The sequence below is a fragment of the Anomalospiza imberbis genome, chromosome 18 (assembly GCF_031753505.1).
Source record: "Anomalospiza imberbis isolate Cuckoo-Finch-1a 21T00152 chromosome 18, ASM3175350v1, whole genome shotgun sequence".
NCBI classification, from domain to species: domain Eukaryota; kingdom Metazoa; phylum Chordata; class Aves; order Passeriformes; family Viduidae; genus Anomalospiza; species Anomalospiza imberbis.
In genome coordinates this window covers 12434645-12453213 of record NC_089698.1, presented here as the reverse complement: position 1 = coordinate 12453213, position 18569 = coordinate 12434645, and the positions used below count along the sequence as shown (strand labels likewise).

Sequence of the window (18569 nt, the reverse complement as noted above, 5' to 3'; positions counted from 1 at the left end):
ACCTCCCTTCAGGAGGGAAAAGCAAAGACCAGTGCGACCTGCTGGGCTTTGGAGGCATCTGTATTTTCCCATTGGGAATAATGCTACCTTTTAACAACATTTTTACCCTGACTGTGCACTCATGGCTTCCAAAAAGGATCTGGGAAGCTGCAGGGAGCAGCTCCAGGCTTGGGGCTGATGGTCCTTCCCAAATCCAGCAGCAGATCCGCCCGGCAGGATCAGGCTTCAGCCACCACCAGGTCCCTGGTGACCTGGAAGGCGGCGATGAGGGAGCTCAGCTGGATCTTCTCGCTGGTGCCAGCAGCCAGGCGGTACCTGGAGAGGGGCCAAGGGCAGCTTTGGGGGTTTCCACCACTGTGGGAGCCCCCCAAAGCCACGGGCTGTGTGCCAGCAGTGCCCAGCGACCACCAGGAGCCACCCCAGGGTCCCCACACTGGGGGAGTGACACTTACTCGATGTCTGCCAGCTTGATCAGCAGCTGGATGCGGATGGAGGGGGGGAAGTCGACTGTGGAGAGAAGGAAACACTCAGTGAGGGGCAGGGGGAAGTCTGGCCTCTCCAGGATCATCCAGAGCCGGACCCTTTCCCCACCTCTGTGCACGAAGAGATGGATCTCAGTGAGGATGTCCTGCAGGGCCAGGCCCTTCAGTGTCTTCAGCTCCATGATTTCTGGGATGAGAGCGAGTCAAGGCCTTGCTTCCAGGCGTTTCCCTGCCAGATCTGCTATGAGGAACATCCCCGAGGGCCCTCCCCAGTGAGCAGCACCCACCCCAGAGGCCACAGAGATCCCTGGGAAAGAGCAGGCTTTATCCCAGCTGGGAATAACCCTCAGGGTAGAGGATACTGCGGTAGGCAGTGGAAAAATCCTGGTTCAGCATCCAGTCGAGGATGTTGGCGATGTCAGATTTGAGGGGATGTCCCGTGCAAGTGTAAACGTTCTCCTCTGTCACCTTCCCAAAGGCCATGGAGGTGCTCTGAGGAGGAGGAGGGAACAGGAAGGATGAAGAGGCCCCTCCAGCTCAGCTGGCCAGGGGCTGATGGCCACACTCCCACCTGCAAGATGTTGAGGGCTCTACGCATGTCCCCGCTCGACAGGGTCACCAGAGCCTTCATCCCGTCCTCGGTCACATCCACCCTGGAAAACAACACCCGGGGAAGTGGAACCGTGGGAATCCAGCCTGCTGCTCCTCCCTGGCAGGGAATGGGGGCAGAGAGGGCGTGGGGGGATCCCCCACTCACCCCTCCTCCTGGATGACGTGCTGGAGCCGCGGCACCATCAGCTCCGGGGTCAGGGGGCCGAAGCGGAAGCGGGTGCAGCGGGATTGCAGGGCAGGAATGATCTTGGAGAGGTAGTTGCAGATGAGGCAGAACCGGGTGTTTTCTGTGAACTTCTCGATCACTGCAAAAAGGATGGAGGGGAGGAGGGTCCTTGGCTGCTGCCTCGTCCTGATTCCCACCCTGTGCTGGGCTGGATGAGGCCGATGGCTGCCCACAGTGTGGGATTCCTGCGGTGTGGGATTCCCAGTGCCCCTCACCTCTCCTCAGGGCGTTCTGAGCATCCTGAGTCATGGCATCAGCTTCATCCAGGATGACGAGCTTGAAGCCTTTCCTAGGAAAAGGCGGGTTCGGTGCTGGAGAAGGGGGAGCTGGGATGTTTGTTCCCAGTCTGACTCCTGGGAAGCCCTTCTTGCATCCTCACCCTCGCTGCTTGCTGGGCACGTTCCCACCCACCCTGGGACCTCCCAAATCCCCTTCCCAATCCAAGTGCCAGGGCAGAAGGGTACCAAACAGATGGGGAGCTTTGGGAAGCACAGACCCACCACGTACTTAAAGATGGTCCTGGTGCTGGCGAAGCTCAGGATGGGCCCTCGGACGATGTCGATGCCCCGGTCATCAGAGGCATTGAGCTGGGAGGGAATGGTGTGGATCTGTATCCCTGCATCCCATCCCATCCCACTCCATCCCACCGTGTTCCCGCTCACCTCCAGCACCATGGAGCCGAACTCCCGCTCGCGGTAGAGCTGCCGGGCACAGGCCAGGATGGTGGATGTCTTGCCGGTACCGGGTGGCCCATAGAGGAGCAGATGGGGGAGCCGGTCCTCGCTGATGAAGCGTTGTACTGCGGGATAACGGGAAAATGGGATAACAACGGGATAACAACAGCGGGATAACGGGGCTGGGGGACAGCCGGGACCGGCGCGGGGTGTCACCGCGGGGAGAGGGAGTAATTACCGGTGCTGAGGATGTCCCGGTGAGACACCAGCTCGGACAGCGCCTGCGGACGGTACTTCTCCACCCTGCAGCGGGGAAAGAAAGGAGCGGGAGTGAGCCCCGGGGCAGCTCCCGCCGCGTTATCCCGGTGTCCCGGTATCCGCCCGCTCCCGGCCGTACCACGGCAGGTTCGCGCTGCCCGCCGGCGCCATGTTGGGAAGTCTCGCGAGAGCACCGCCAAGCGCGCGAGCGCCGGGGCGGGGCCGGCCTGAGAGGACGGGCGGGTCCCGCCGGACCGGGAACGTCCCGGCTCCTTCCAGCGATCCCGGGGATCCAGGGACAGCCACGGCTGCGCTGGGAAAGCCATCCCAGCCCTTCCCCACCCTGCCAGCGAACAATTCCTCCCCAGTATCCCATCCATCCCTGCCCTCTGGCAGTGGAAGCCATTCCCTGTGTCCTGTCCCTCCATCCCTTGTCCCCAGTCCCTCTCCAGCTCTCCTGGAGCCCCTTGAGGCCCTGCAAGGGGCTCTGAGCTCTTCCTGGAGCCTTCTCCTCTCCAGGTGAGCACCCCCAGCTCTCCCAGGCTGGTTCCAGAGCAGAGGGGCTCCAGCCCTGAGAGCATCTCCTCCTCTGGTCTCACTCCAGCTGCTCCAGGTCCTCCCTGTGCTGGGCCCCAGGGCCAGGCACCGCATTCCCACTGGGATCTCACCTGAGTGGAGAGGGAGAATCCCCTCATTCTGCTGTCCCTGCTCATGGCAGGGGCTGGAACGAGGTGACCTTTAAGGTCCCTTCCAACCCAGCCCGCTCCATGATTCTGTGACTGTGGGAAGAGCACGGTGAGTGTTCACCAGAGCAGGATGGTGCCGGTGATCCTGGGGAAATCATGGCAGCAGGAATTGCTGGATCAAGGTTTTGGGAAAGCATGTTGCACCTGCCCTCGGAAAGCTGATGGGATGAGAGGGACACCTTTGGGTGCAGGGTCACCCGAGGAGAGCAGATCTGGGATCCTCCCAGTGCGACAGGAGCAGCAAACTCCAGAGGTGGTTGCCAGCACAAAACACCTTTAACCTTTATCCCTGTCTCTGCTGCTTCTCAGTGCCTCTGGAAAACCCCTGGAGCCTCCTTTAGAGAAGGAGCTTAGAGGGCAGAATCAGCCCAGGCTGCTGGAGTGATGCTCTGGTGCTGTTCTGATCCCAGAAAGGAAAGCAGGCAGGACTGAGAGGCACTGCCTTGGAAAACGCAGGCTGAGTGAGGATGGGAAGCAATGCTGTTGCTGACGAGGGAAGTGAAAACATAGAGAGCTCCAGGCTGGATCCTATAAAAACACAAAAATCTGCTGGAGGGCACCTTCTTTCCTGGTTTTTTCCCCTTTTTTTCCCCCTGCAGCCCCATGAAAGCAGGAACTGGAAGCTGAGGTCAGCAGCCTCAGCTGTCCCTTTGGGCACGTGACAGCCGCGACAGATGGCCCTTCCCTTCGGAGCCTCCAGGTCCTTCCTGGGCACCTGGGAACAGCCGGGAGCTGGGATTTTCCTGCACATCCTGGATCCAGAGCTGCCGCTCTCCCCCTGGATCTGCCGTCGCCTGGGGCAGCTCTTTTCCTCCTGCATGGATTTTTCCAGGTGTTTCCCCATCATTAATAAATCCGGGGCTCCAGAGCAAGGGAAATCTTTGGGGTGCTGTTTAATGGGGTTAAACTGATGGGTGCATGCCCCTGGGATGGCTCTGATGGCTCTTGGGTGGAGATGAGGGGACAGAGGTGAAGGGACAGAGGTGGTGGTGACAGAGGTGATGGGATGGAGATGATGGGATAGGGAAGATGAGACAGGCATGGTGGTGACGGAGGTGGTGACAGTGTTGATGGGACAAGGATCATGGGACAGAGATGATGGGGACAGGGGTGATGGGACAGGGGGACAGTGACAGGATCGATGGTGATGGAGATGAGACAGATGATGGGGCAGGCATGATGGTGATAGAGGTGGTGACAGGGATGATAGGACAGGGATGATGGTGACAGAGATGATGACAGAGGTGATGGTGACATAGGTGATGGGACAGGATGGTGGTGACAGAGATGATGGTGAGACGGATGATGGTGACAGGGATGATAGGACAGAGGTGATGGTGACAGGGTTGAAGGGACAGGGATGATGGGATATAGGTGATGGGATGGAGGTGATGGGATGGAGGTGATGGGATGGAGGTGATGATAACAGAGATGCTCTTCCACAGAGGATTAAACAGGTGCTCCTTAAGAGCTGAAATCCAAGGGATCCCCCCACCCCATGTGGAGCTGAAGAGGTCCTTTGCCATATTAATAACCAAAAAATCCCAATGCCAATATCCAAAGGTTCCTGTGGAGCATCTCACCCTGAGCTGGAGCAATGAACCCTCGTGGGATGGTTTTGAGGGAATTAGGTGGGAAAGCCCTGGTGTGCTGCAGTGGTGTTGGTTTCCCGGGGTGGAGTGGCCATGTCAGGGCATTCCCTCTCCCTTCCCACCAGGATGTCGTGCCTGGAAGAGCACCTTTGGCACTGAGGGAACATTAACCCAGTTTAGAGACTCTGAGTCACTCCAAACTCTTTTCTCATGGAGAAAACCAACAGAAGTCAATTAAAATATTACCAGATATTTTTATATGGACTGATTGTGCCATTCCCAGTGCCTGGAATGTTCATCCACCTCTCAGACCATGGCCAGCTCCAAGCATGGGAGCTATCCCACAGGCTGCTGTCGGGTTTTTTGGGAAGCATGAAGTTTGGTGAACACCCAAAATCCCTGCTGCTCTGCTGCTGCAGGCTTTTGGGATTGGTGCTTTTAGCCCAATGGAATCTCCCTGCTTGCAATTTATTTTATATTTCCCTTCCCTTCCCTTCCCTTCCCTTCCCTTCCCTTCCCTTCCCTTCCCTGGCAGTTCTTGATGTCATTTCCCACCCCATGGGTCCCTCTGAGCTCTCCTCACAGCCAGCCTTGGGGACAGGACAGAAAAGGGACATCCCTGCTCGGGGATGAGCCTGGAATGATTTAAAAATAATAAAAAAGAAATGGATAAAGCTGTTGGGAATTTGGCTTATGCTCTTCCAGAGCTGAGAGGGACTGGGATGGGGATGCCAGCTGGGAATGAAGTCACATATCCAGAGGCAGGGAGGTCACGGCTGTGAGGACGCTGTGCCTGGAGCAGGTGAAGGCTCTGGGAGCATCATCCTGGCTCCGTCTCTCCAGCATAATTCCGGAGTGTTGGCCAGGCTTGGCCCCTGTTGCCCCAGACCAGGAATCCCCATTGCCCCAGACGCTCCAATGCTCCTCCCAATGCCCTAGACCCCCCCAGTGCCCCCCCAGTGCCCCAGACTTTCCCATTTCCCCAGAGCCCCCATTTCCATTCTCCATCTCTGCCCCAGCCCCCACGATGCCCCGGCCCCCCCATTATCCTCCCAATACCCCCACCCTGCATTTCCAGCCCCCCTCATTTCCCCAGGTGCCCCTATGGCACCAGCCCCCCAAAGTCCAAGCCCCCCCTTCCTCACTGACTCCCCCTTACCCCAGATCTCCATTTCCAGCCCCCCCCCTTAGCCAAATTCCCCATTTCCATTCCCCCCTTACCCCAGACCCCCATTTCAACCCCCCTCCATGGGCCCAGACCCCCATTTCAACCCCCCTCACTCTCCCTGCCCCCTTCCCCGCCCAGTGCAGCATCCCCCCCTTCACCCCTGGTGCTCCCCTCCTGTCCCATTCCCGGGGGACAGAGGGAATGGGATGAGCATGGAAGGGGCTGGGGATGGGGGAGAAGGGCAGGGGAATGGGGATGGGGGGGATGGATGTGGGGAGGGGGATGGAAATGGGGGAATTCTTATGAGGATGGGGAGGTGTGGGGATAGGGGGATGGGGACGACAGGTGGTGATGAGGATAGAGAGATGGGGGGTTTGGGGCATGGGGTGGATGGGAATAGGGATGGGTGGTGATGAGAATGGGGGGTGCTGGTGAGGATGAGATGTGGGGATGGGGGTGGATAGGGATGGTGGGAAAGTGCTGGGGCTGGTGATGAAGATGGGGGATGACGATGAAGATGGGAAGGTGATGGGGCTGAGGGTGATGAGGATGAGGGTGTTGATAAGGTGGGGGGGTGTTGATGAGGAGGTGGGTGTGGGTCAGGAGAGGATGGGGGTGATGGGGTTGGGGGTGATGAGGATGGGGGTGTTGATAAGGTTGGGGGGGTGTTGATGAGGAGGGAGGCTGATGATGAGGATGGAGAGGTGTGGGTGTGGGGGTGACGGGGCTGGGGGTGATGAGGGTCAGGGATGTTGATAAGGTTGGGGGGTGTGTTGATGACGATGGGGGTGTTTGATAAGGTTGGGGGTGCTGAAGATGATGTGGGGGTGATGATGAGGATGCTGATGTGTGGGTGTGGGGGCGATGCGGATGCCGCGGAGCTGCCGGGGCCGGGGGTGCCGGGCCGGGGGTGTGCGGGGGTTCCCGCGCGGAGCGGCGCGCAGCGAGCGCGGCCCCGCGGAGCCGGAGCGCGCCGCCCCCGCCCCCGCCCCGCCGCGCCCGGGGGGGGGGGGTAGCGGCGGCGGCGCCGCGCTGACGGCTCGGTGGGCACCGCGATGCTGCGGGCCGCGGCCGAGCGGGGCTGAGCGGCGGCGGGGGCCGGCGAGCGGAGCCGAGGGAAGGGGGGGCCGCGGCGGCGGCGGGCGGAGGGGAGGGCGGGCGGGCGGGGGGGGGGGGGCGGCGAGCGATGGATGAGGACAACATGACGAGGAGCGAGGAGCAGGAGCTGAGTCTGCAGAAGGCGCTGCAGCAGTGCGAGCTGGTCCAGAACATGATCGACATCAGCATCTCCAACCTGGAGGGGCTCCGCACCAAGTGCGCCGCCTCCAACGACCTCACGCAGAAGGAGATCCGCACCCTGGAGGTACGGGCCCGCCGACCCCCCCAACATCAACACCCCCCCATCAGTCTCCCCCCCACCCCCCCCGGGCCGCGGCGGGTTCCCCCGCGGCGCTGCGGTGCGCCCGAGTGAGGCTGCGCGCTCTGCAGGTGGCCCCGAGGTGGGTCCGGGACCACCGAACCCTCCTGCCGGGACCCACCGGGGGCGCCCGGCCCCGGCCGCAGCCCCCCGGTATCCTCCCGGTACCCCCCGGCATCCCCCGGCCCGGCCGCGTCCCTTCCCCGGCTTCCACCGCCCGGCAGGCGGCATTCCCCGGCCCACCTGCATCCCCCGGCCCACCTGCATCCCTTCCCCCTTCCTGCATCCCTCGGCCCGGCCGCATCCCTTCCTCCAGGCTCCTGCTCCAGCCGGGCTGCATCCCTTTCACCGGGCTGCATCCCATCGGCCCACCTGCACCCCTGCTGCCTGCCTCCATCCCCCCCAAGCCTGCCTGCATCCCTTTCCCTGGACTGCATCCCTTCAGCCCGCCTGCATTCCTTGTGGCAGGCTGCATCCCACGGGCCTGTCTGCATCCCTTCCACCAGGCAGCATCCCCTCAGCCCACCTGCATCCTTTCCACGGGGCTGCATCCCCTGGACCTGGCTGAATCCCCTTCCCCTGAGCTGCATCCCCTCAGCCCACCTGAATCCCTTGGGATCCAGCAGGCTCCAGCTCTCCCAGCTGGCTGCATCCCCCTGGCCCACCTGCATCCCTCCCTCCAGGCAGCAGCCCCTGGCCCGGCTGCCTTCCCCCCTCCCCACTCCTGCCTCCCAGAGGATGAGGCTCCCCTTGGAGCGTGCTGAGCCCCCGCTGGAGTGAATTTGTGGTTCAGTAGGAGGTCGGTGGGCTGGGAACAGCCAGGGATTCCCAGGGCTGAGTGGGATCCCTGCAGCTGGCACAGAACGAGGAGAAGCGAGGCCGTGACCCTGGGGAGACGCCAGCGGGGCTGTGCTGCTGCTGTGGGGGTGGCTGTCGCGGAGCTGGGGCTGTGGGTGGGGGGATTTCAGAGCCTGATCCCACTCAGGCCTTTCAGTTGGTCCTGCAGCCCCTCTGTTGGCTCTGGACCATGACTGGAGCACCCTGTCCTGCTGCTTTTGCTCCCCAAGTTCCTGAGTGCTGTGGGAAGAACTGGGGCATCACCACATCACTGCTGTGCCACTCATGGGGAGACCCCAGGTTTGGGGTGCAGCTCCCTGCTCTGCATCCCAACTTGTGCTTATTCCTGCTCCCATCCTGCTGTCACCTCCCCTTGATCCAAACCCTGTCTCATCCCAATTCTCTGTGTGAGGGGCTGGGAGTTGTTGGTCCTGGAGCAACCTCAGGAGAGGGATAACAGTGGTTTTGGGGTGTGCTGGAGACTTTTTGGGATGCAGGCAGGCTTCAAATCCCCAGGAGAATCTTCTAGGAGGTGCAGGACTCCAGGAGCTCATCCCACATGGAGTGATTGGCCTCGTTTAGGTCAGCACCAGAGGATTCCCTGTCTGTGTCCCATGGACATGGAGGGGAGCAGGGGAGCGTGGTGGAGCCATCCTGGTGGGATGCTCCTTCCCAGCATCCCAGTGCCACTGGGGCAGCCCAGCTGGGGCTGGATGAAGGGTCAGGGGTATGTTACCCTACAAATGCTCACAGGGAAGCACCTCTCCAGCCCCTATGGATCATTCAGTGCCAGCCACAGGGAGCCTTGGCATTGCCATCCCTAAAACACCCCCAAACCGCGAGCTTGGGATCTTCCAGCCAAGGACATCCCTGCTGACACTCTCTGGTTGTTTTTCACCTCAAACCCAGGGTGATTCCCACAAGGGGAGTGAATCCAGGGCCAGATTCCCAATGCCAGCCCTGGGCTGGCTCCTGGTGTTGTCCTGGGTTGCCACCAGCGTCAGCGGGAGCAGAGCTTGGCCCTGAGTCCCCAAGTCCCTGAGTCTCTGTGTCCCTGAGTCCCTGCTGCCACCACCGCATCCCAAGGACGTGACACAGACTCCGAGGCCTCGCTCTGTGCCTCTTCCCATCTGGAGGCAGCAGAGCCGGGCCAGGCAGTGCCATGGCAAAGGGAGTGGTGACCTGGGATGTGGCACTGGAGACAGCGCCCAGCCCTTGTGTCAGCACGAGCCTGGAATAAAACAGGAGAATCCGTGTTTTTTTTGGTTAATCTTCATAGGCTAAACATTGATTTTGCTGGATAAATAGAAGTTTTTCCCCTTTTTTTTTTTTTTCTCCTTTGGTTTTGTTTTGTTTTAAGCCACCTTGAGGTAGGTGTGAGCTCTCATCCTCCTGCATCCTGCCCTGCAATGTTTTTGGGATGGGTACCACAGCTGCAGCCTGGTTCTAGGGGCAATCCTTGGAGCTGGGAGGCTTTTTGGGTCTTGCTTATGCCTTGGGACAGGTTGCAGTGGGAACCAAGGCAGCAGCTGGGATAAAACACCTGGAGTGGGAATCAAGACTGGTTTGCTTCCTATGGGGCAGTATCCAGAAGGAGCTGGATGTTCATCCCTCAGCCCTGCCTGGGCTGTGGGGTTTTATCCCTGTCCAAGTGTGGCAGTTGGGATTTATGGCTCTAAATTTGGGATTGGGGTGTAAATATGGATAGGGGGTGCTGCGTTCAGTGGAATTTGGGAACAGCAGAAGGAAAATTTTCTTAGAGCTGGGCGATATTTCTCACTGTCCCACAACACCATTCTGTCTGTGGGGCTAAACCCCATCCCGATGTCAAAATGTGGGTCAGGGCTCCCAGGAACCGGTGGATGGCTCCAAGGATAGCCCCAGGATCGACATTTCCCTTTCCTTGGGCTGCCAGGCTCCTGCCAGGAACAGGGAAATCTCCCAGGATACTTTGGGCTGCTCTGTGGTGAGGATGGGGAGAGGCTCTGAGGAAAGAGCTGTGGCCATTCCCAAACCTCCACAGGCTGTGGAGATGCTGTTCCAGCACTGGGATTTGCCCAGAGCAGCTGTGGCTGCCCCCGGATCCCTGGAAGTGTCCAAGGCCAGGTTGGATGGGGCTTGGAGCACCCTGGATAGTGAAAGGTGTCCCTGCCCATGGGGTGGAACTGGACAAGCATTAAGCTCCTTCCAACCAACCCATTCCATGATTTTGTGATTTTTGCTGCCTGAACATGTGGATTCTCTGGTGTCTCGTACCACGGGTGAGCACAGTGCACTTCTCCCAGAGCTGAATCATCCCAGGATGCTGGATGGAGACATTTTGGCTCCTGTATTCCCAGCAAAATCCCCTGGGACCATTTAGCATCTCCCAAAATAAAGGATGAGCAGAGCCAAAGACATCTCACAAGCTCAACAGGACCTTGGGAGAGCCCTGAGAGAGAAAATAGAACCATGGCAAGGAATTCCCCAGCCCCAGGCTGCTCCAGGTGCCTCTGGAATAATGAGCCCCTTGGAGGGAGCCTCTCTGGTTGTGTTTCTTGTCATGGAAAAGGATTTTTAGGGGTGCAGAAGAGCTTCTTACTTCATGGCATGAAGGCATCCCACATGGAAGTGCTGATCCAGCTGGGTTGGGATGGCATGGCATGGCATGGGATGGCATGGGATAGTATGGGATGGCATGGGATGGGCATTCCCCAAGGCACACCGGGTGCCAGATGAATGAACTTTCCCCTCCTGGATTTTCCAGCACGTGTTCCGGTCTCCAGGCAGGGCCGGTGCCGTCGCCAGCCCGGCTGACGTCAAGGATCCCATTCCAGGGGGGAACAGTCGCCCTCTCGCTCCTTGGAGACCGGCTCGGAACCTGCCGGGGCTGGGGGAAGCAGCCGCTCGCGGCCGTGCTGGGTTTGGGATGAGCCCAGGGAAATTCCCGCTCGGGGTGATGGAAAGGGCTGGGATTGGGAAATCCGGCTCCAGTCCCGGCTGATCCCGGCCCCTCGCTTTGCTGGGGTCACCCAAGGTCCTGTGGAGTGACGTGGAGCGGGGACATCGCTCCTGTGCCCGCACCCGCCCCCGGCGCAGCAGGGACGCTGTTTTCCAAGGAGCTGGGGGGTCCCAGGAGCTGCTGGATGCTCCAAAGAGAAGGGAATCCTGGCGGTTTCACTCCTTCATCCCAGAGCATCGCTCCTGCCCTAACCCCGGGCAGAGCTGCAGCAGGGAGAGGCGCTGGGAAGGTGGGAAAACAACACCAGCTCCACGGGAAAAGCTTTGGATCCCCTCCAGCAGCATCCCCAGCTGGACCAGCCGCAAATTCCACCAGCAGGAAGGGGGGATCCGCGGGATTCCCACCCCTCTGTTTGTGCCCCCCTGCCCGTTTCCAGGTGGGGAAACTGAGGCACGGAAGCAGGGGGAGGTTGTGCCATAGCAGGAACGAAGCATTTCCCAAATTTGCGCCGTGCCGGGATGAGCGGGAGGCAGAGCAGCTCCGCGGCCGCGGGATGGGGCATTCCCTGCGGGATGGGGCAGGGAATTACCTCCCCTTTCCAACCCCAGCAAACACCGAGAGCCTCTGGGTTTTACAGAGGGGTTTTTGGGGTTTCTTTTTCCCTGGCTGGGGCAAATCCATGGACCAGAGCACCTGGGGGTCCCAGCGGGGTCCTCTTTTGGGTTAAAAATGACCCCTCCTATCACTCAAGGGCTCTGTGGGGGTGAGATTCCCCCACCTGGAAATTAAATTTCCTCCATTTCCCCCACTCTTTCCCCATTCCCAGCTCACCTCTGCATGATGGTGGTGGGACTGCCCAGTCCCCAGCTCCGTTCCCACCCCAGGACTCTGATTTCGGCACTGGTGATGCCGTGGTGGCTCAGAAATCACCTTTATTCCCTTTGGGATCCCACCTGGAGAGGCAGAATGGAGCACAGGCTGGGGCCAGGATGTAGATCTTTTAGGAATTTCTTTTCCTGGTGTTTTGCTGCAGTCGTCTCCATGCAAGGGCATTTTTTGGAAGACAGGAGCTGACTCTTGGTTTGTTAAAAGTGCCTGGGGCTGCTTCAGCTCAAAAATCCTGGAGTGTGTTTGGGATGTGAGTTCCAGGCTGATCCTTAAACCTTTGATTGTCTGTTTTGGGAGTGTTTTTCCTTAAAAATCAGCCCTGGAAGTGGGGCAGGGTTCAGCAGAGCTGAGGGTTCCCTGCAGCCCCCCAGGTCCAGTTTTGCTATTCCTATCTCATTTTTGGGGGTTAATTTTCAGGAATTAATCTCTGGTAGCCAGGCTGAGGATGGAGAGAAGCTGCCAGGGGGGGGCAGGGCCCTCACTCACCTGGGGGGTGATTTTGGGGGTGATGCCAACCCCTGTGGGAATCACGAGGGAAAGGACCGGGAAAACTCCTAAATCCCACAGCGGGGTTCTCTCCTCATCTCTGTATCCCAAACCACCCGGTATTTACCTGTCTATTTTTGGGGTGTGCAGGAGCAGAGGCACAGCACCATCTAGTGCTGCGGGCGCAGGGGAGTCACCCGGCTGGAAAAGCAGGAGCAGGAAATCCCAGCAGCTTCCCAGCCCTGCTCTATATTCCCGGGAAAGGAGGGCAGCTTTATTTTGGGAACTGTGGCTGGGAACGGCTCTGGCCTCGGGGTGGGAGAGTTTGGGGGATGATCCGAGCAAGGATGGGGCTACAAAGGAGGAGAGAGTGGGGATGGCTGTGGAGAGAGGAAGATTTGGGTTGGTGAGTGGGGAATGAGGACAAAATGCCACATTCCAGCCTTGGGATGTGATGCTGTGGCTGATCTCCTTGGAGGGTTTTTGTGGGGGGTAAAAGATTGGAGTTTGGCTTTTGAGGGATGTTTGGGGGGGTTCTTGGCATCAAACCTGGGTGTAAGAGAGGAGACTGTGTCCTTTAGGGGTCCTTTGGCCCTGAGGCTGGGAGTAGAAGTGGGAAAAGTGTCCTGTGGGGGCTGGGCAGCACTGGGATGGGGCAGCGTTTGTGGGAAAAGTGGTGCCTGTCCCCCCTGTCCCCCTCACACCCCCCAGGGGGTGCCAAGGGCTGCCCACCCCCTGAACGAGACCCCAGTGCTGGGTTGGGGATGAAGGAGCTGATAAAAGGATGTTTTGGGAGGGAAATTCCCTCGCGCACACCAAACCTCGATGCTCTTGGCTACAGGAGTGTTTTGGGGCAGAATTTTGAGCCTTGGGATTAGGCAGAGTGAGAGCTGAACCCCAGCTGCCACTGGGGGATCCTATGAGGGTTTTCCCTGCTTTTCCAGAGCAAACTGGTGAAGTATTTCAGCCGGCAGCTGTCCTGCAAGAGGAAGGTGGCCCTGCAGGAGCGCAACGCCAAACTGGAGGGCTTCCCCCAGCTCCTGCACTGGTTCCGCATCGTCGACATCCGGAAGGAGGTGATGGAGGTAAGGGCTGGGCATTCCCACCCGGAGAAGGGAGGGGGGCCTTTCCTTTCCTTTCCTTTCCTTTCCTTTCCTTTCCTTTCCTTTCCTTTCCTTTCCTTTCCTTTCCTTTCCTTTCCTTTCCTTTCCTTTCCTTTCCTTTCCTTCCCTCCTTCCCTTCCCTTCCCTTCCCTTCCCTTCCCTTCCCTTCCCTTCCCTTCCCTTCCCTTCCCTTCCCTTCCCTTCCCTTCCCTTCCCTTCCCTTCCCTTCCCTTCCCTTCCCTTCCCTTCCCTTCCCTTCCCTTCCCTTCCCTTCCCTTCCCTTCCCTTCCCTTCCCTTCCCTTCCCTTCCCTTCCCTTCCTTCCCTTCCCTTCCCTTCCCTTCCCTTCCCTTCCCTTGTTCCCAGTCAGGGCTGGATTTTCTGGTGCTCCCAGAGGTTGAGCTGGGTTTGGATATACCTAAAACTGTAGAAAAACTGGAGATTAAACTTCAGTTCCTCCAGGTTTTCTTGGAGATTCAAGTGGAAAATAGATGGGTTTAGGTCCATGACCTGGAGAGAAGGGATTCTCCCTGGTGTTCCCCAAAGTGCAGAGGATGCTCCAGGGTGGTTTGTTCCTCCTCCCTCATTCCTGACCCATTCCTCCCTCAGGAAATCGCCCCCTGGGCAGCTCAGCCTGGAGGATCTGCTGGACATGACCGATGACCAGGGTCTGTGCCACCGTGGAGAAGTTTGGGGCCAACAGCGAGGAGTGTGCCCGGCTGAACGCGTCCCTGTCCTGCCTCCGCAGTGTCCACAAGTCCGGTGAGCGACCTCTGTCCCCTCGGGCTGCCTGGCTGGGTGGCACCGTCCTGCTGTGGTGGCACCAGCAGTGTGGCTTTAATGTTGGCAGAGCTCCCGCTTCCCTGGGGCTGCCTGGGATTCATTTCCTGCAGGGAACATCTGGGAGCTGTGCTGGGAAAAGGATTTGGGGGTGCTGGGGGGTGAGAGCAGGGAGACCAAAACCCCCCCTGGCCTGGGCTGAGCCCCAGCAGGGGGCAGCAGGAAAGGAAGGGGGGGATTCTGCCCCTCTGTCCCACTCAGGTGAGACCCCACCTGCAGAGCTGCCCCCGGCTGTGTGGTCCCCAACATCAGGAGGACCTGGAGCTGCTGGAGTGAGACCAGAGGAGGCAAGGAGATGCTCCAAGTGGACACCTCCACCCCTGGCAAATTCCTCTCAGAGTGGTGAGGCTTCACAGAGGGATCTCCAGAGCAGCTGTGGCTGCCCCTGGATCCCTGGCAGTGCCCGGGGCCAGGTTGGACAGGGCTTGGAGCAGCCTGGGATAGTGGAAGGCGTCCCTGCCCATGGCAGAGGTGGGAATGGATGATCCTGTGGGAATCTCTGAGGTCTTCAGGCCACCCATCCCTCTGCTCTGGAGCCCGGCTGGGAGAGCTGGGGGTGCTCACCTGGAGAGGAGAAGGCTCCAGGGAGAGCTCAGAGCCCCTTGCAGGGCCTCAAGGGGCTCCAGGAGAGCTGGAGAGGGACTGGGGACAAGGGATGGAGGGACAGGACCCAGGGAATGGCTTCCACTGCCAGAGGGCAGGGGTGGATGGGATATTGGGAAGGAATTGTTCCCTGGGAGGGCGGGCAGGCCCTGGCACAGGGTGCCCAGAGCAGCTGTGGCTGCCCCTAGATCCCTGGCATTGCCCAAGGCCAGGCTGGATGGGGCTTGGAGAAGCCTGGGACAATGGAAGATGTCCCTGCCATGGCAGGGGTGGCACTGCAGGAGGGCCCTCCAAATCCAGCCCATTCCGTGACTCTTACACGGTCCCCTGACCGTGCCTTCAGCAGCTTGATCATGAGCGTCAGGGGAAAGCTCAGAGCAGCTCCAGCATCGCTTCCCGGCTGGCTCAGAGCGGAGCCCCCATTCCCAGACCCCTTCCCAGGGAACGCCCCAGCCCCGCCCGCCCTTCCCGGCGCTGGATGCGCGGCTCCCGGTGCCGTGCGGTGCGTGCTGCCGGCTCCCCGGGCGGTGGCAGCAGAGCTCCGCTCTTCAACCGCTGCACGGAAGCCGCTCCGGCTGCAGCTGCGCCGGCACCGAGGCCAGAGCGGGGCCGGGGCCGCCTCTGCCCGGGGAGGGACCGGGCGTGCGGCGAGGGCTGCGCAGAGTCCGGCTGTGCTGGCACCGTGTCCCAGCCGAGCCCAAACTGAAGCGTTTGGGTTGGAAAAGATCCTTTAGGAGCGAATCCAGCCAATCCCCAGCTCTGCCAAGGCCAGCACTGCCCCATTTCCCCAGGTGCCACATCCACACAGCTGTTAAATCCCTGCAGGGACGGGGATCCACCCCTGCCCTGGGCAGCTGTGCCAGTGCTTGACCACCCTTTCTTTCCATGAAGAAATGTTCCCAAAATCCACCCTGAGCCTGCCCTGGCCCAGCCTGAGGCCATTCCCTCTCCTCCTGTCCCTGTTCCCTGGGAGCACAGCCCGACCCCCCCCGGCGTGTCCCCTCCTGTCAGGAGTTGTGCAGAGCCACAAGATCCCCCCTGAGGCTCCTTTTCTCCAGGCTGAGCCCCTTTCCAGCTCCCTCAGCCTCTCCTGGGGCTCCAGCCCCTTCCCAGCTCCGTTCCCTTCCCTGGACACACTCCAGCCCCTCTGGCACAGCCCATCCCCATCCCCATAATTCTGTGGTGCCAGCTCGGGAAGAGCACTGCCAGCACAGGGGGTGGCTCTGGGGCAGCAGCAAACCCCGGTGATTAGGGGACCCCAGACCCCCATGATTTTGGGACCCCAGACCCTTCTGCTTGGCTCCTGTTTCTTCTAGAGGGGCTCCTCCAACACAGCTGCACCCCAGGGTTTGGGAGGCTGGGAATGAGCCCTGCTGGGTTTTCATCTGGGCTTTGCAGGTGTGGAGCAGCCCCTGGGGACAGCAGGGGACAGTGCTGATGATGTGACATGGTTTCAAGGAGGGGAAGCTTTGGGGGACCAGCAGTGTCCCCAGGGCATGGAATGTCCCAGAGAGGGATCCCCAGCTCCAGCCTGGAGAGACCCTGGCCACATCCACCAGTTCTGGATCCTCTCCAGGCCTTCTACATGCCACAGAGTGGCAGTGCCACCCCGTGCTGGGGACAGTGGCACTGGGGGCGAGGTGGGGCTGTCTGAGCCCAGCCTGCCATTCCCTAGGGAGCATCCCCCCACTCCAGCTCCCTAAATCCAGCTCCTGCCTCCCTTCCCCTTGGCATTTCCATGAAGTCTCCCTGCTATTTGAGGAAGGGCAGTGGTGCCTCCCTGGGAGCCCTGGGAAGGCTCTCAGCTGCTCTTTGTTTAAACACCTTTGACTTTTAAAGGCTCTTCCAAACAAATCCCACTCTCTCCCTCTGCCCGCTCGGCCCAGGGAATTCCCTGCTTTGGAAAATCCGCCTTGGCCTTTGGCTCGGCAGCTGCAGGAAGTTTCTCGGGTTCTTCCAGAGTTTTCCGGCTGGAGGAGATGGAAGGAGGAGGAGATGGAAGTACCGGAGGTCTGTGGGATGCTGCTGCTCCATTTGCTCCCTAATGGGGCAGCTGATGGGGCTGCCAGCATTCCTGGTGGTTCATTGGATCCCGGCAGGAGAGAGCCACCGGGCATGGAGTGTTTGTTTCCCATTTAACTCCATCCATCACCCCCGCTGCTCCCGGCGGGAGCAGCTGCTCTGTCCCTCTGGCATTGCCGGGATGCTGCTGTGCCACTCCTGCTCAGCCAGAGCTGGATCAGGATCCTTGGAAATGCCAGCTGCTGTGGGTCCGTGCAGTGCTGGAGATGCATTGTCCCGTGGATGACACAGCCTTGGGGACAGGGAGGTGACAGGCAGAGCCCCAAGGGGTGCAGGAGCTCCCAGGCAGTGGAGGAGACCAAATCTCCCTGAATTTCTTGAGGATTTGGGTGTGGGAAGCGCCACCTGTGATGCCAGAGGGGTTTCCTGTTCCCTGCTTCTGCCAAGCAAACAGCTCCATCCCAGGAAATCCGCCTCTTTTCATCCCCTGGGAGAGCAGGAGTAGAGTCCCTGCCCCTCTCCTGCTAGCAGGGAGTTGGGAACAGTGGGATTTCTGGCCAGGGAAGGGCAGGATGCTCCCTGGATGCCATGGGCTGTGGGTGGGGAGTGGGAGCCAATCATCCCACCCAGCTTCAGATTCCCTACTGTTCAGGCAGTGTGTTTTGGGGGCATATGGGATTGGGATGGGGCAGAGCAGCACTGCTGGGACCTTGAGAATGTCCCCCTGGGCTGCTGGGGACTGAGCAGTGGTGGATTTGTGGCTTTGGGGTGCACTAAGGGGGGTGCTGTGCTGCTTTTATCCATCCATCCATCCATTCCATCCATCCATCCATCCGTCCATCCATCCATCCATCCATCCATCCATCATACATCCATCCATACCTTCATCCATCCATCCATCCATCCATCCGTCCATCCATCCATCCATCCATCCATCATACATCCATCCATACCTTCATCCATCCATCCATCCATCCATCCATCCATCCACCATCCATCCATCCATCCATCATCCATCCATCCATCCATCCACCCATCCATCCATTATTCATCCATCCATCCATCCATCCATCATCCATCCATCCATCCATCCATCACACATCCATCCATCCATCACACATCCATCCATCCATCCATCATCCATCCATCGATCGATCCATCATCCATCCATCCATCCATCCATCCATCTCTCCATCATCCATCCATCATCCATCCCTCCTTCCATCATCCATCCATCCATCCATCTCTCCATCATCCATCCATCCACCCGTCCATCAGCCATCCATCCATCATCCATCCATCCATCATCCATCCATCCATCCATCCATCATCCACCAGCCATCCATTCATCCATCATCCATCCATCCATCCATCCATCCATCCATCACACATCCATCCATCCATCACACATCCATCCATCCATCCATCCATCCATCCACCATCCATCCATCCATCCATCCATCCATCCATCCATCATCCATCCATCCATCCATCCATCATTCATCCATCCATCCATCCATCCATCCATCCATCCCTCCATTCATCCATCCATCATCCATCCATCCATCCATCATCCATCCATCATCCATCCATCATCCATCCATCCATCCATCCATCCATCCATCCATCATCCATCCATCATCCATCCATCATCCATCCATCCATCCATCCATCC

The 18569-nt window shown here is 59.4% G+C and overlaps 2 protein-coding genes and 1 long non-coding RNA gene across 4 annotated transcripts in view; 2 read left to right on the top strand and 1 right to left on the bottom strand.

The window, feature by feature from the left end:
- Positions 1-42: 42 nt before the first annotated feature.
- On the bottom strand, positions 43-2577 carry RFC5 (replication factor C subunit 5). 2 transcript variants are annotated; one of them, XM_068209146.1, is made up of 11 exons: positions 2392-2561; positions 2233-2297; positions 1983-2119; positions 1828-1907; positions 1536-1609; positions 1240-1399; positions 1054-1135; positions 845-974; positions 592-669; positions 453-507; positions 43-315 (listed from the first exon to the last, which is right to left on the bottom strand). In XM_068209146.1, the coding sequence occupies exons 1-11, from the start codon at positions 2421-2423 to the stop codon at positions 219-221; spliced, it is 990 nt and encodes a 329-aa protein (XP_068065247.1). In that variant the 5' UTR covers positions 2424-2561; the 3' UTR covers positions 43-218. The 2 variants fall into 2 exon arrangements, with proteins under 2 accessions (XP_068065247.1, XP_068065248.1); XM_068209147.1 differs by having other exon boundaries at positions 453-669; positions 2392-2577.
- A 1722-nt stretch (positions 2578-4299) lies between these two features.
- LOC137485005 (uncharacterized) lies at positions 4300-4848 on the top strand. The gene is made up of 2 exons (XR_011005149.1): positions 4300-4343; positions 4430-4848. It is a non-coding gene; the product is annotated as an uncharacterized lncRNA (long non-coding RNA).
- Positions 4849-6787: 1939 nt separating this feature from the next.
- Positions 6788-18569, top strand: part of KSR2 (kinase suppressor of ras 2) — a 76302-nt gene continuing 64520 nt past the window's right edge. Inside the window, 4 exon segments of the mRNA XM_068209148.1 lie at positions 6788-7121; positions 13272-13413; positions 14041-14096; positions 14098-14191. Of these exon segments, the coding sequence (XP_068065249.1) occupies positions 6945-7121; positions 13272-13413; positions 14041-14096; positions 14098-14191 (469 nt within the window). The 5' untranslated portion in view covers positions 6788-6944.

What these genes read in the sequence shown, in the direction of transcription:
- RFC5 (XM_068209147.1), bottom strand. Translation starts at nt 2,423, where the DNA reads ATGGCGCCGGCGGGCAGCGCGAACCTGCCGTG. An exon ending in GAGCCCTCAACATCTTGCAG is followed by an intron (nt 975 to 1,053) that starts GTGGGAGTGTGG and finishes CCTCCTCCTCAG; the next exon opens with AGCACCTCCATGGCCTTTGG. An exon ending in TTTTTCCACTGCCTACCGCA is followed by an intron (nt 670 to 844) that starts GTATCCTCTACC and finishes CTCTCATCCCAG; the next exon opens with AAATCATGGAGCTGAAGACA.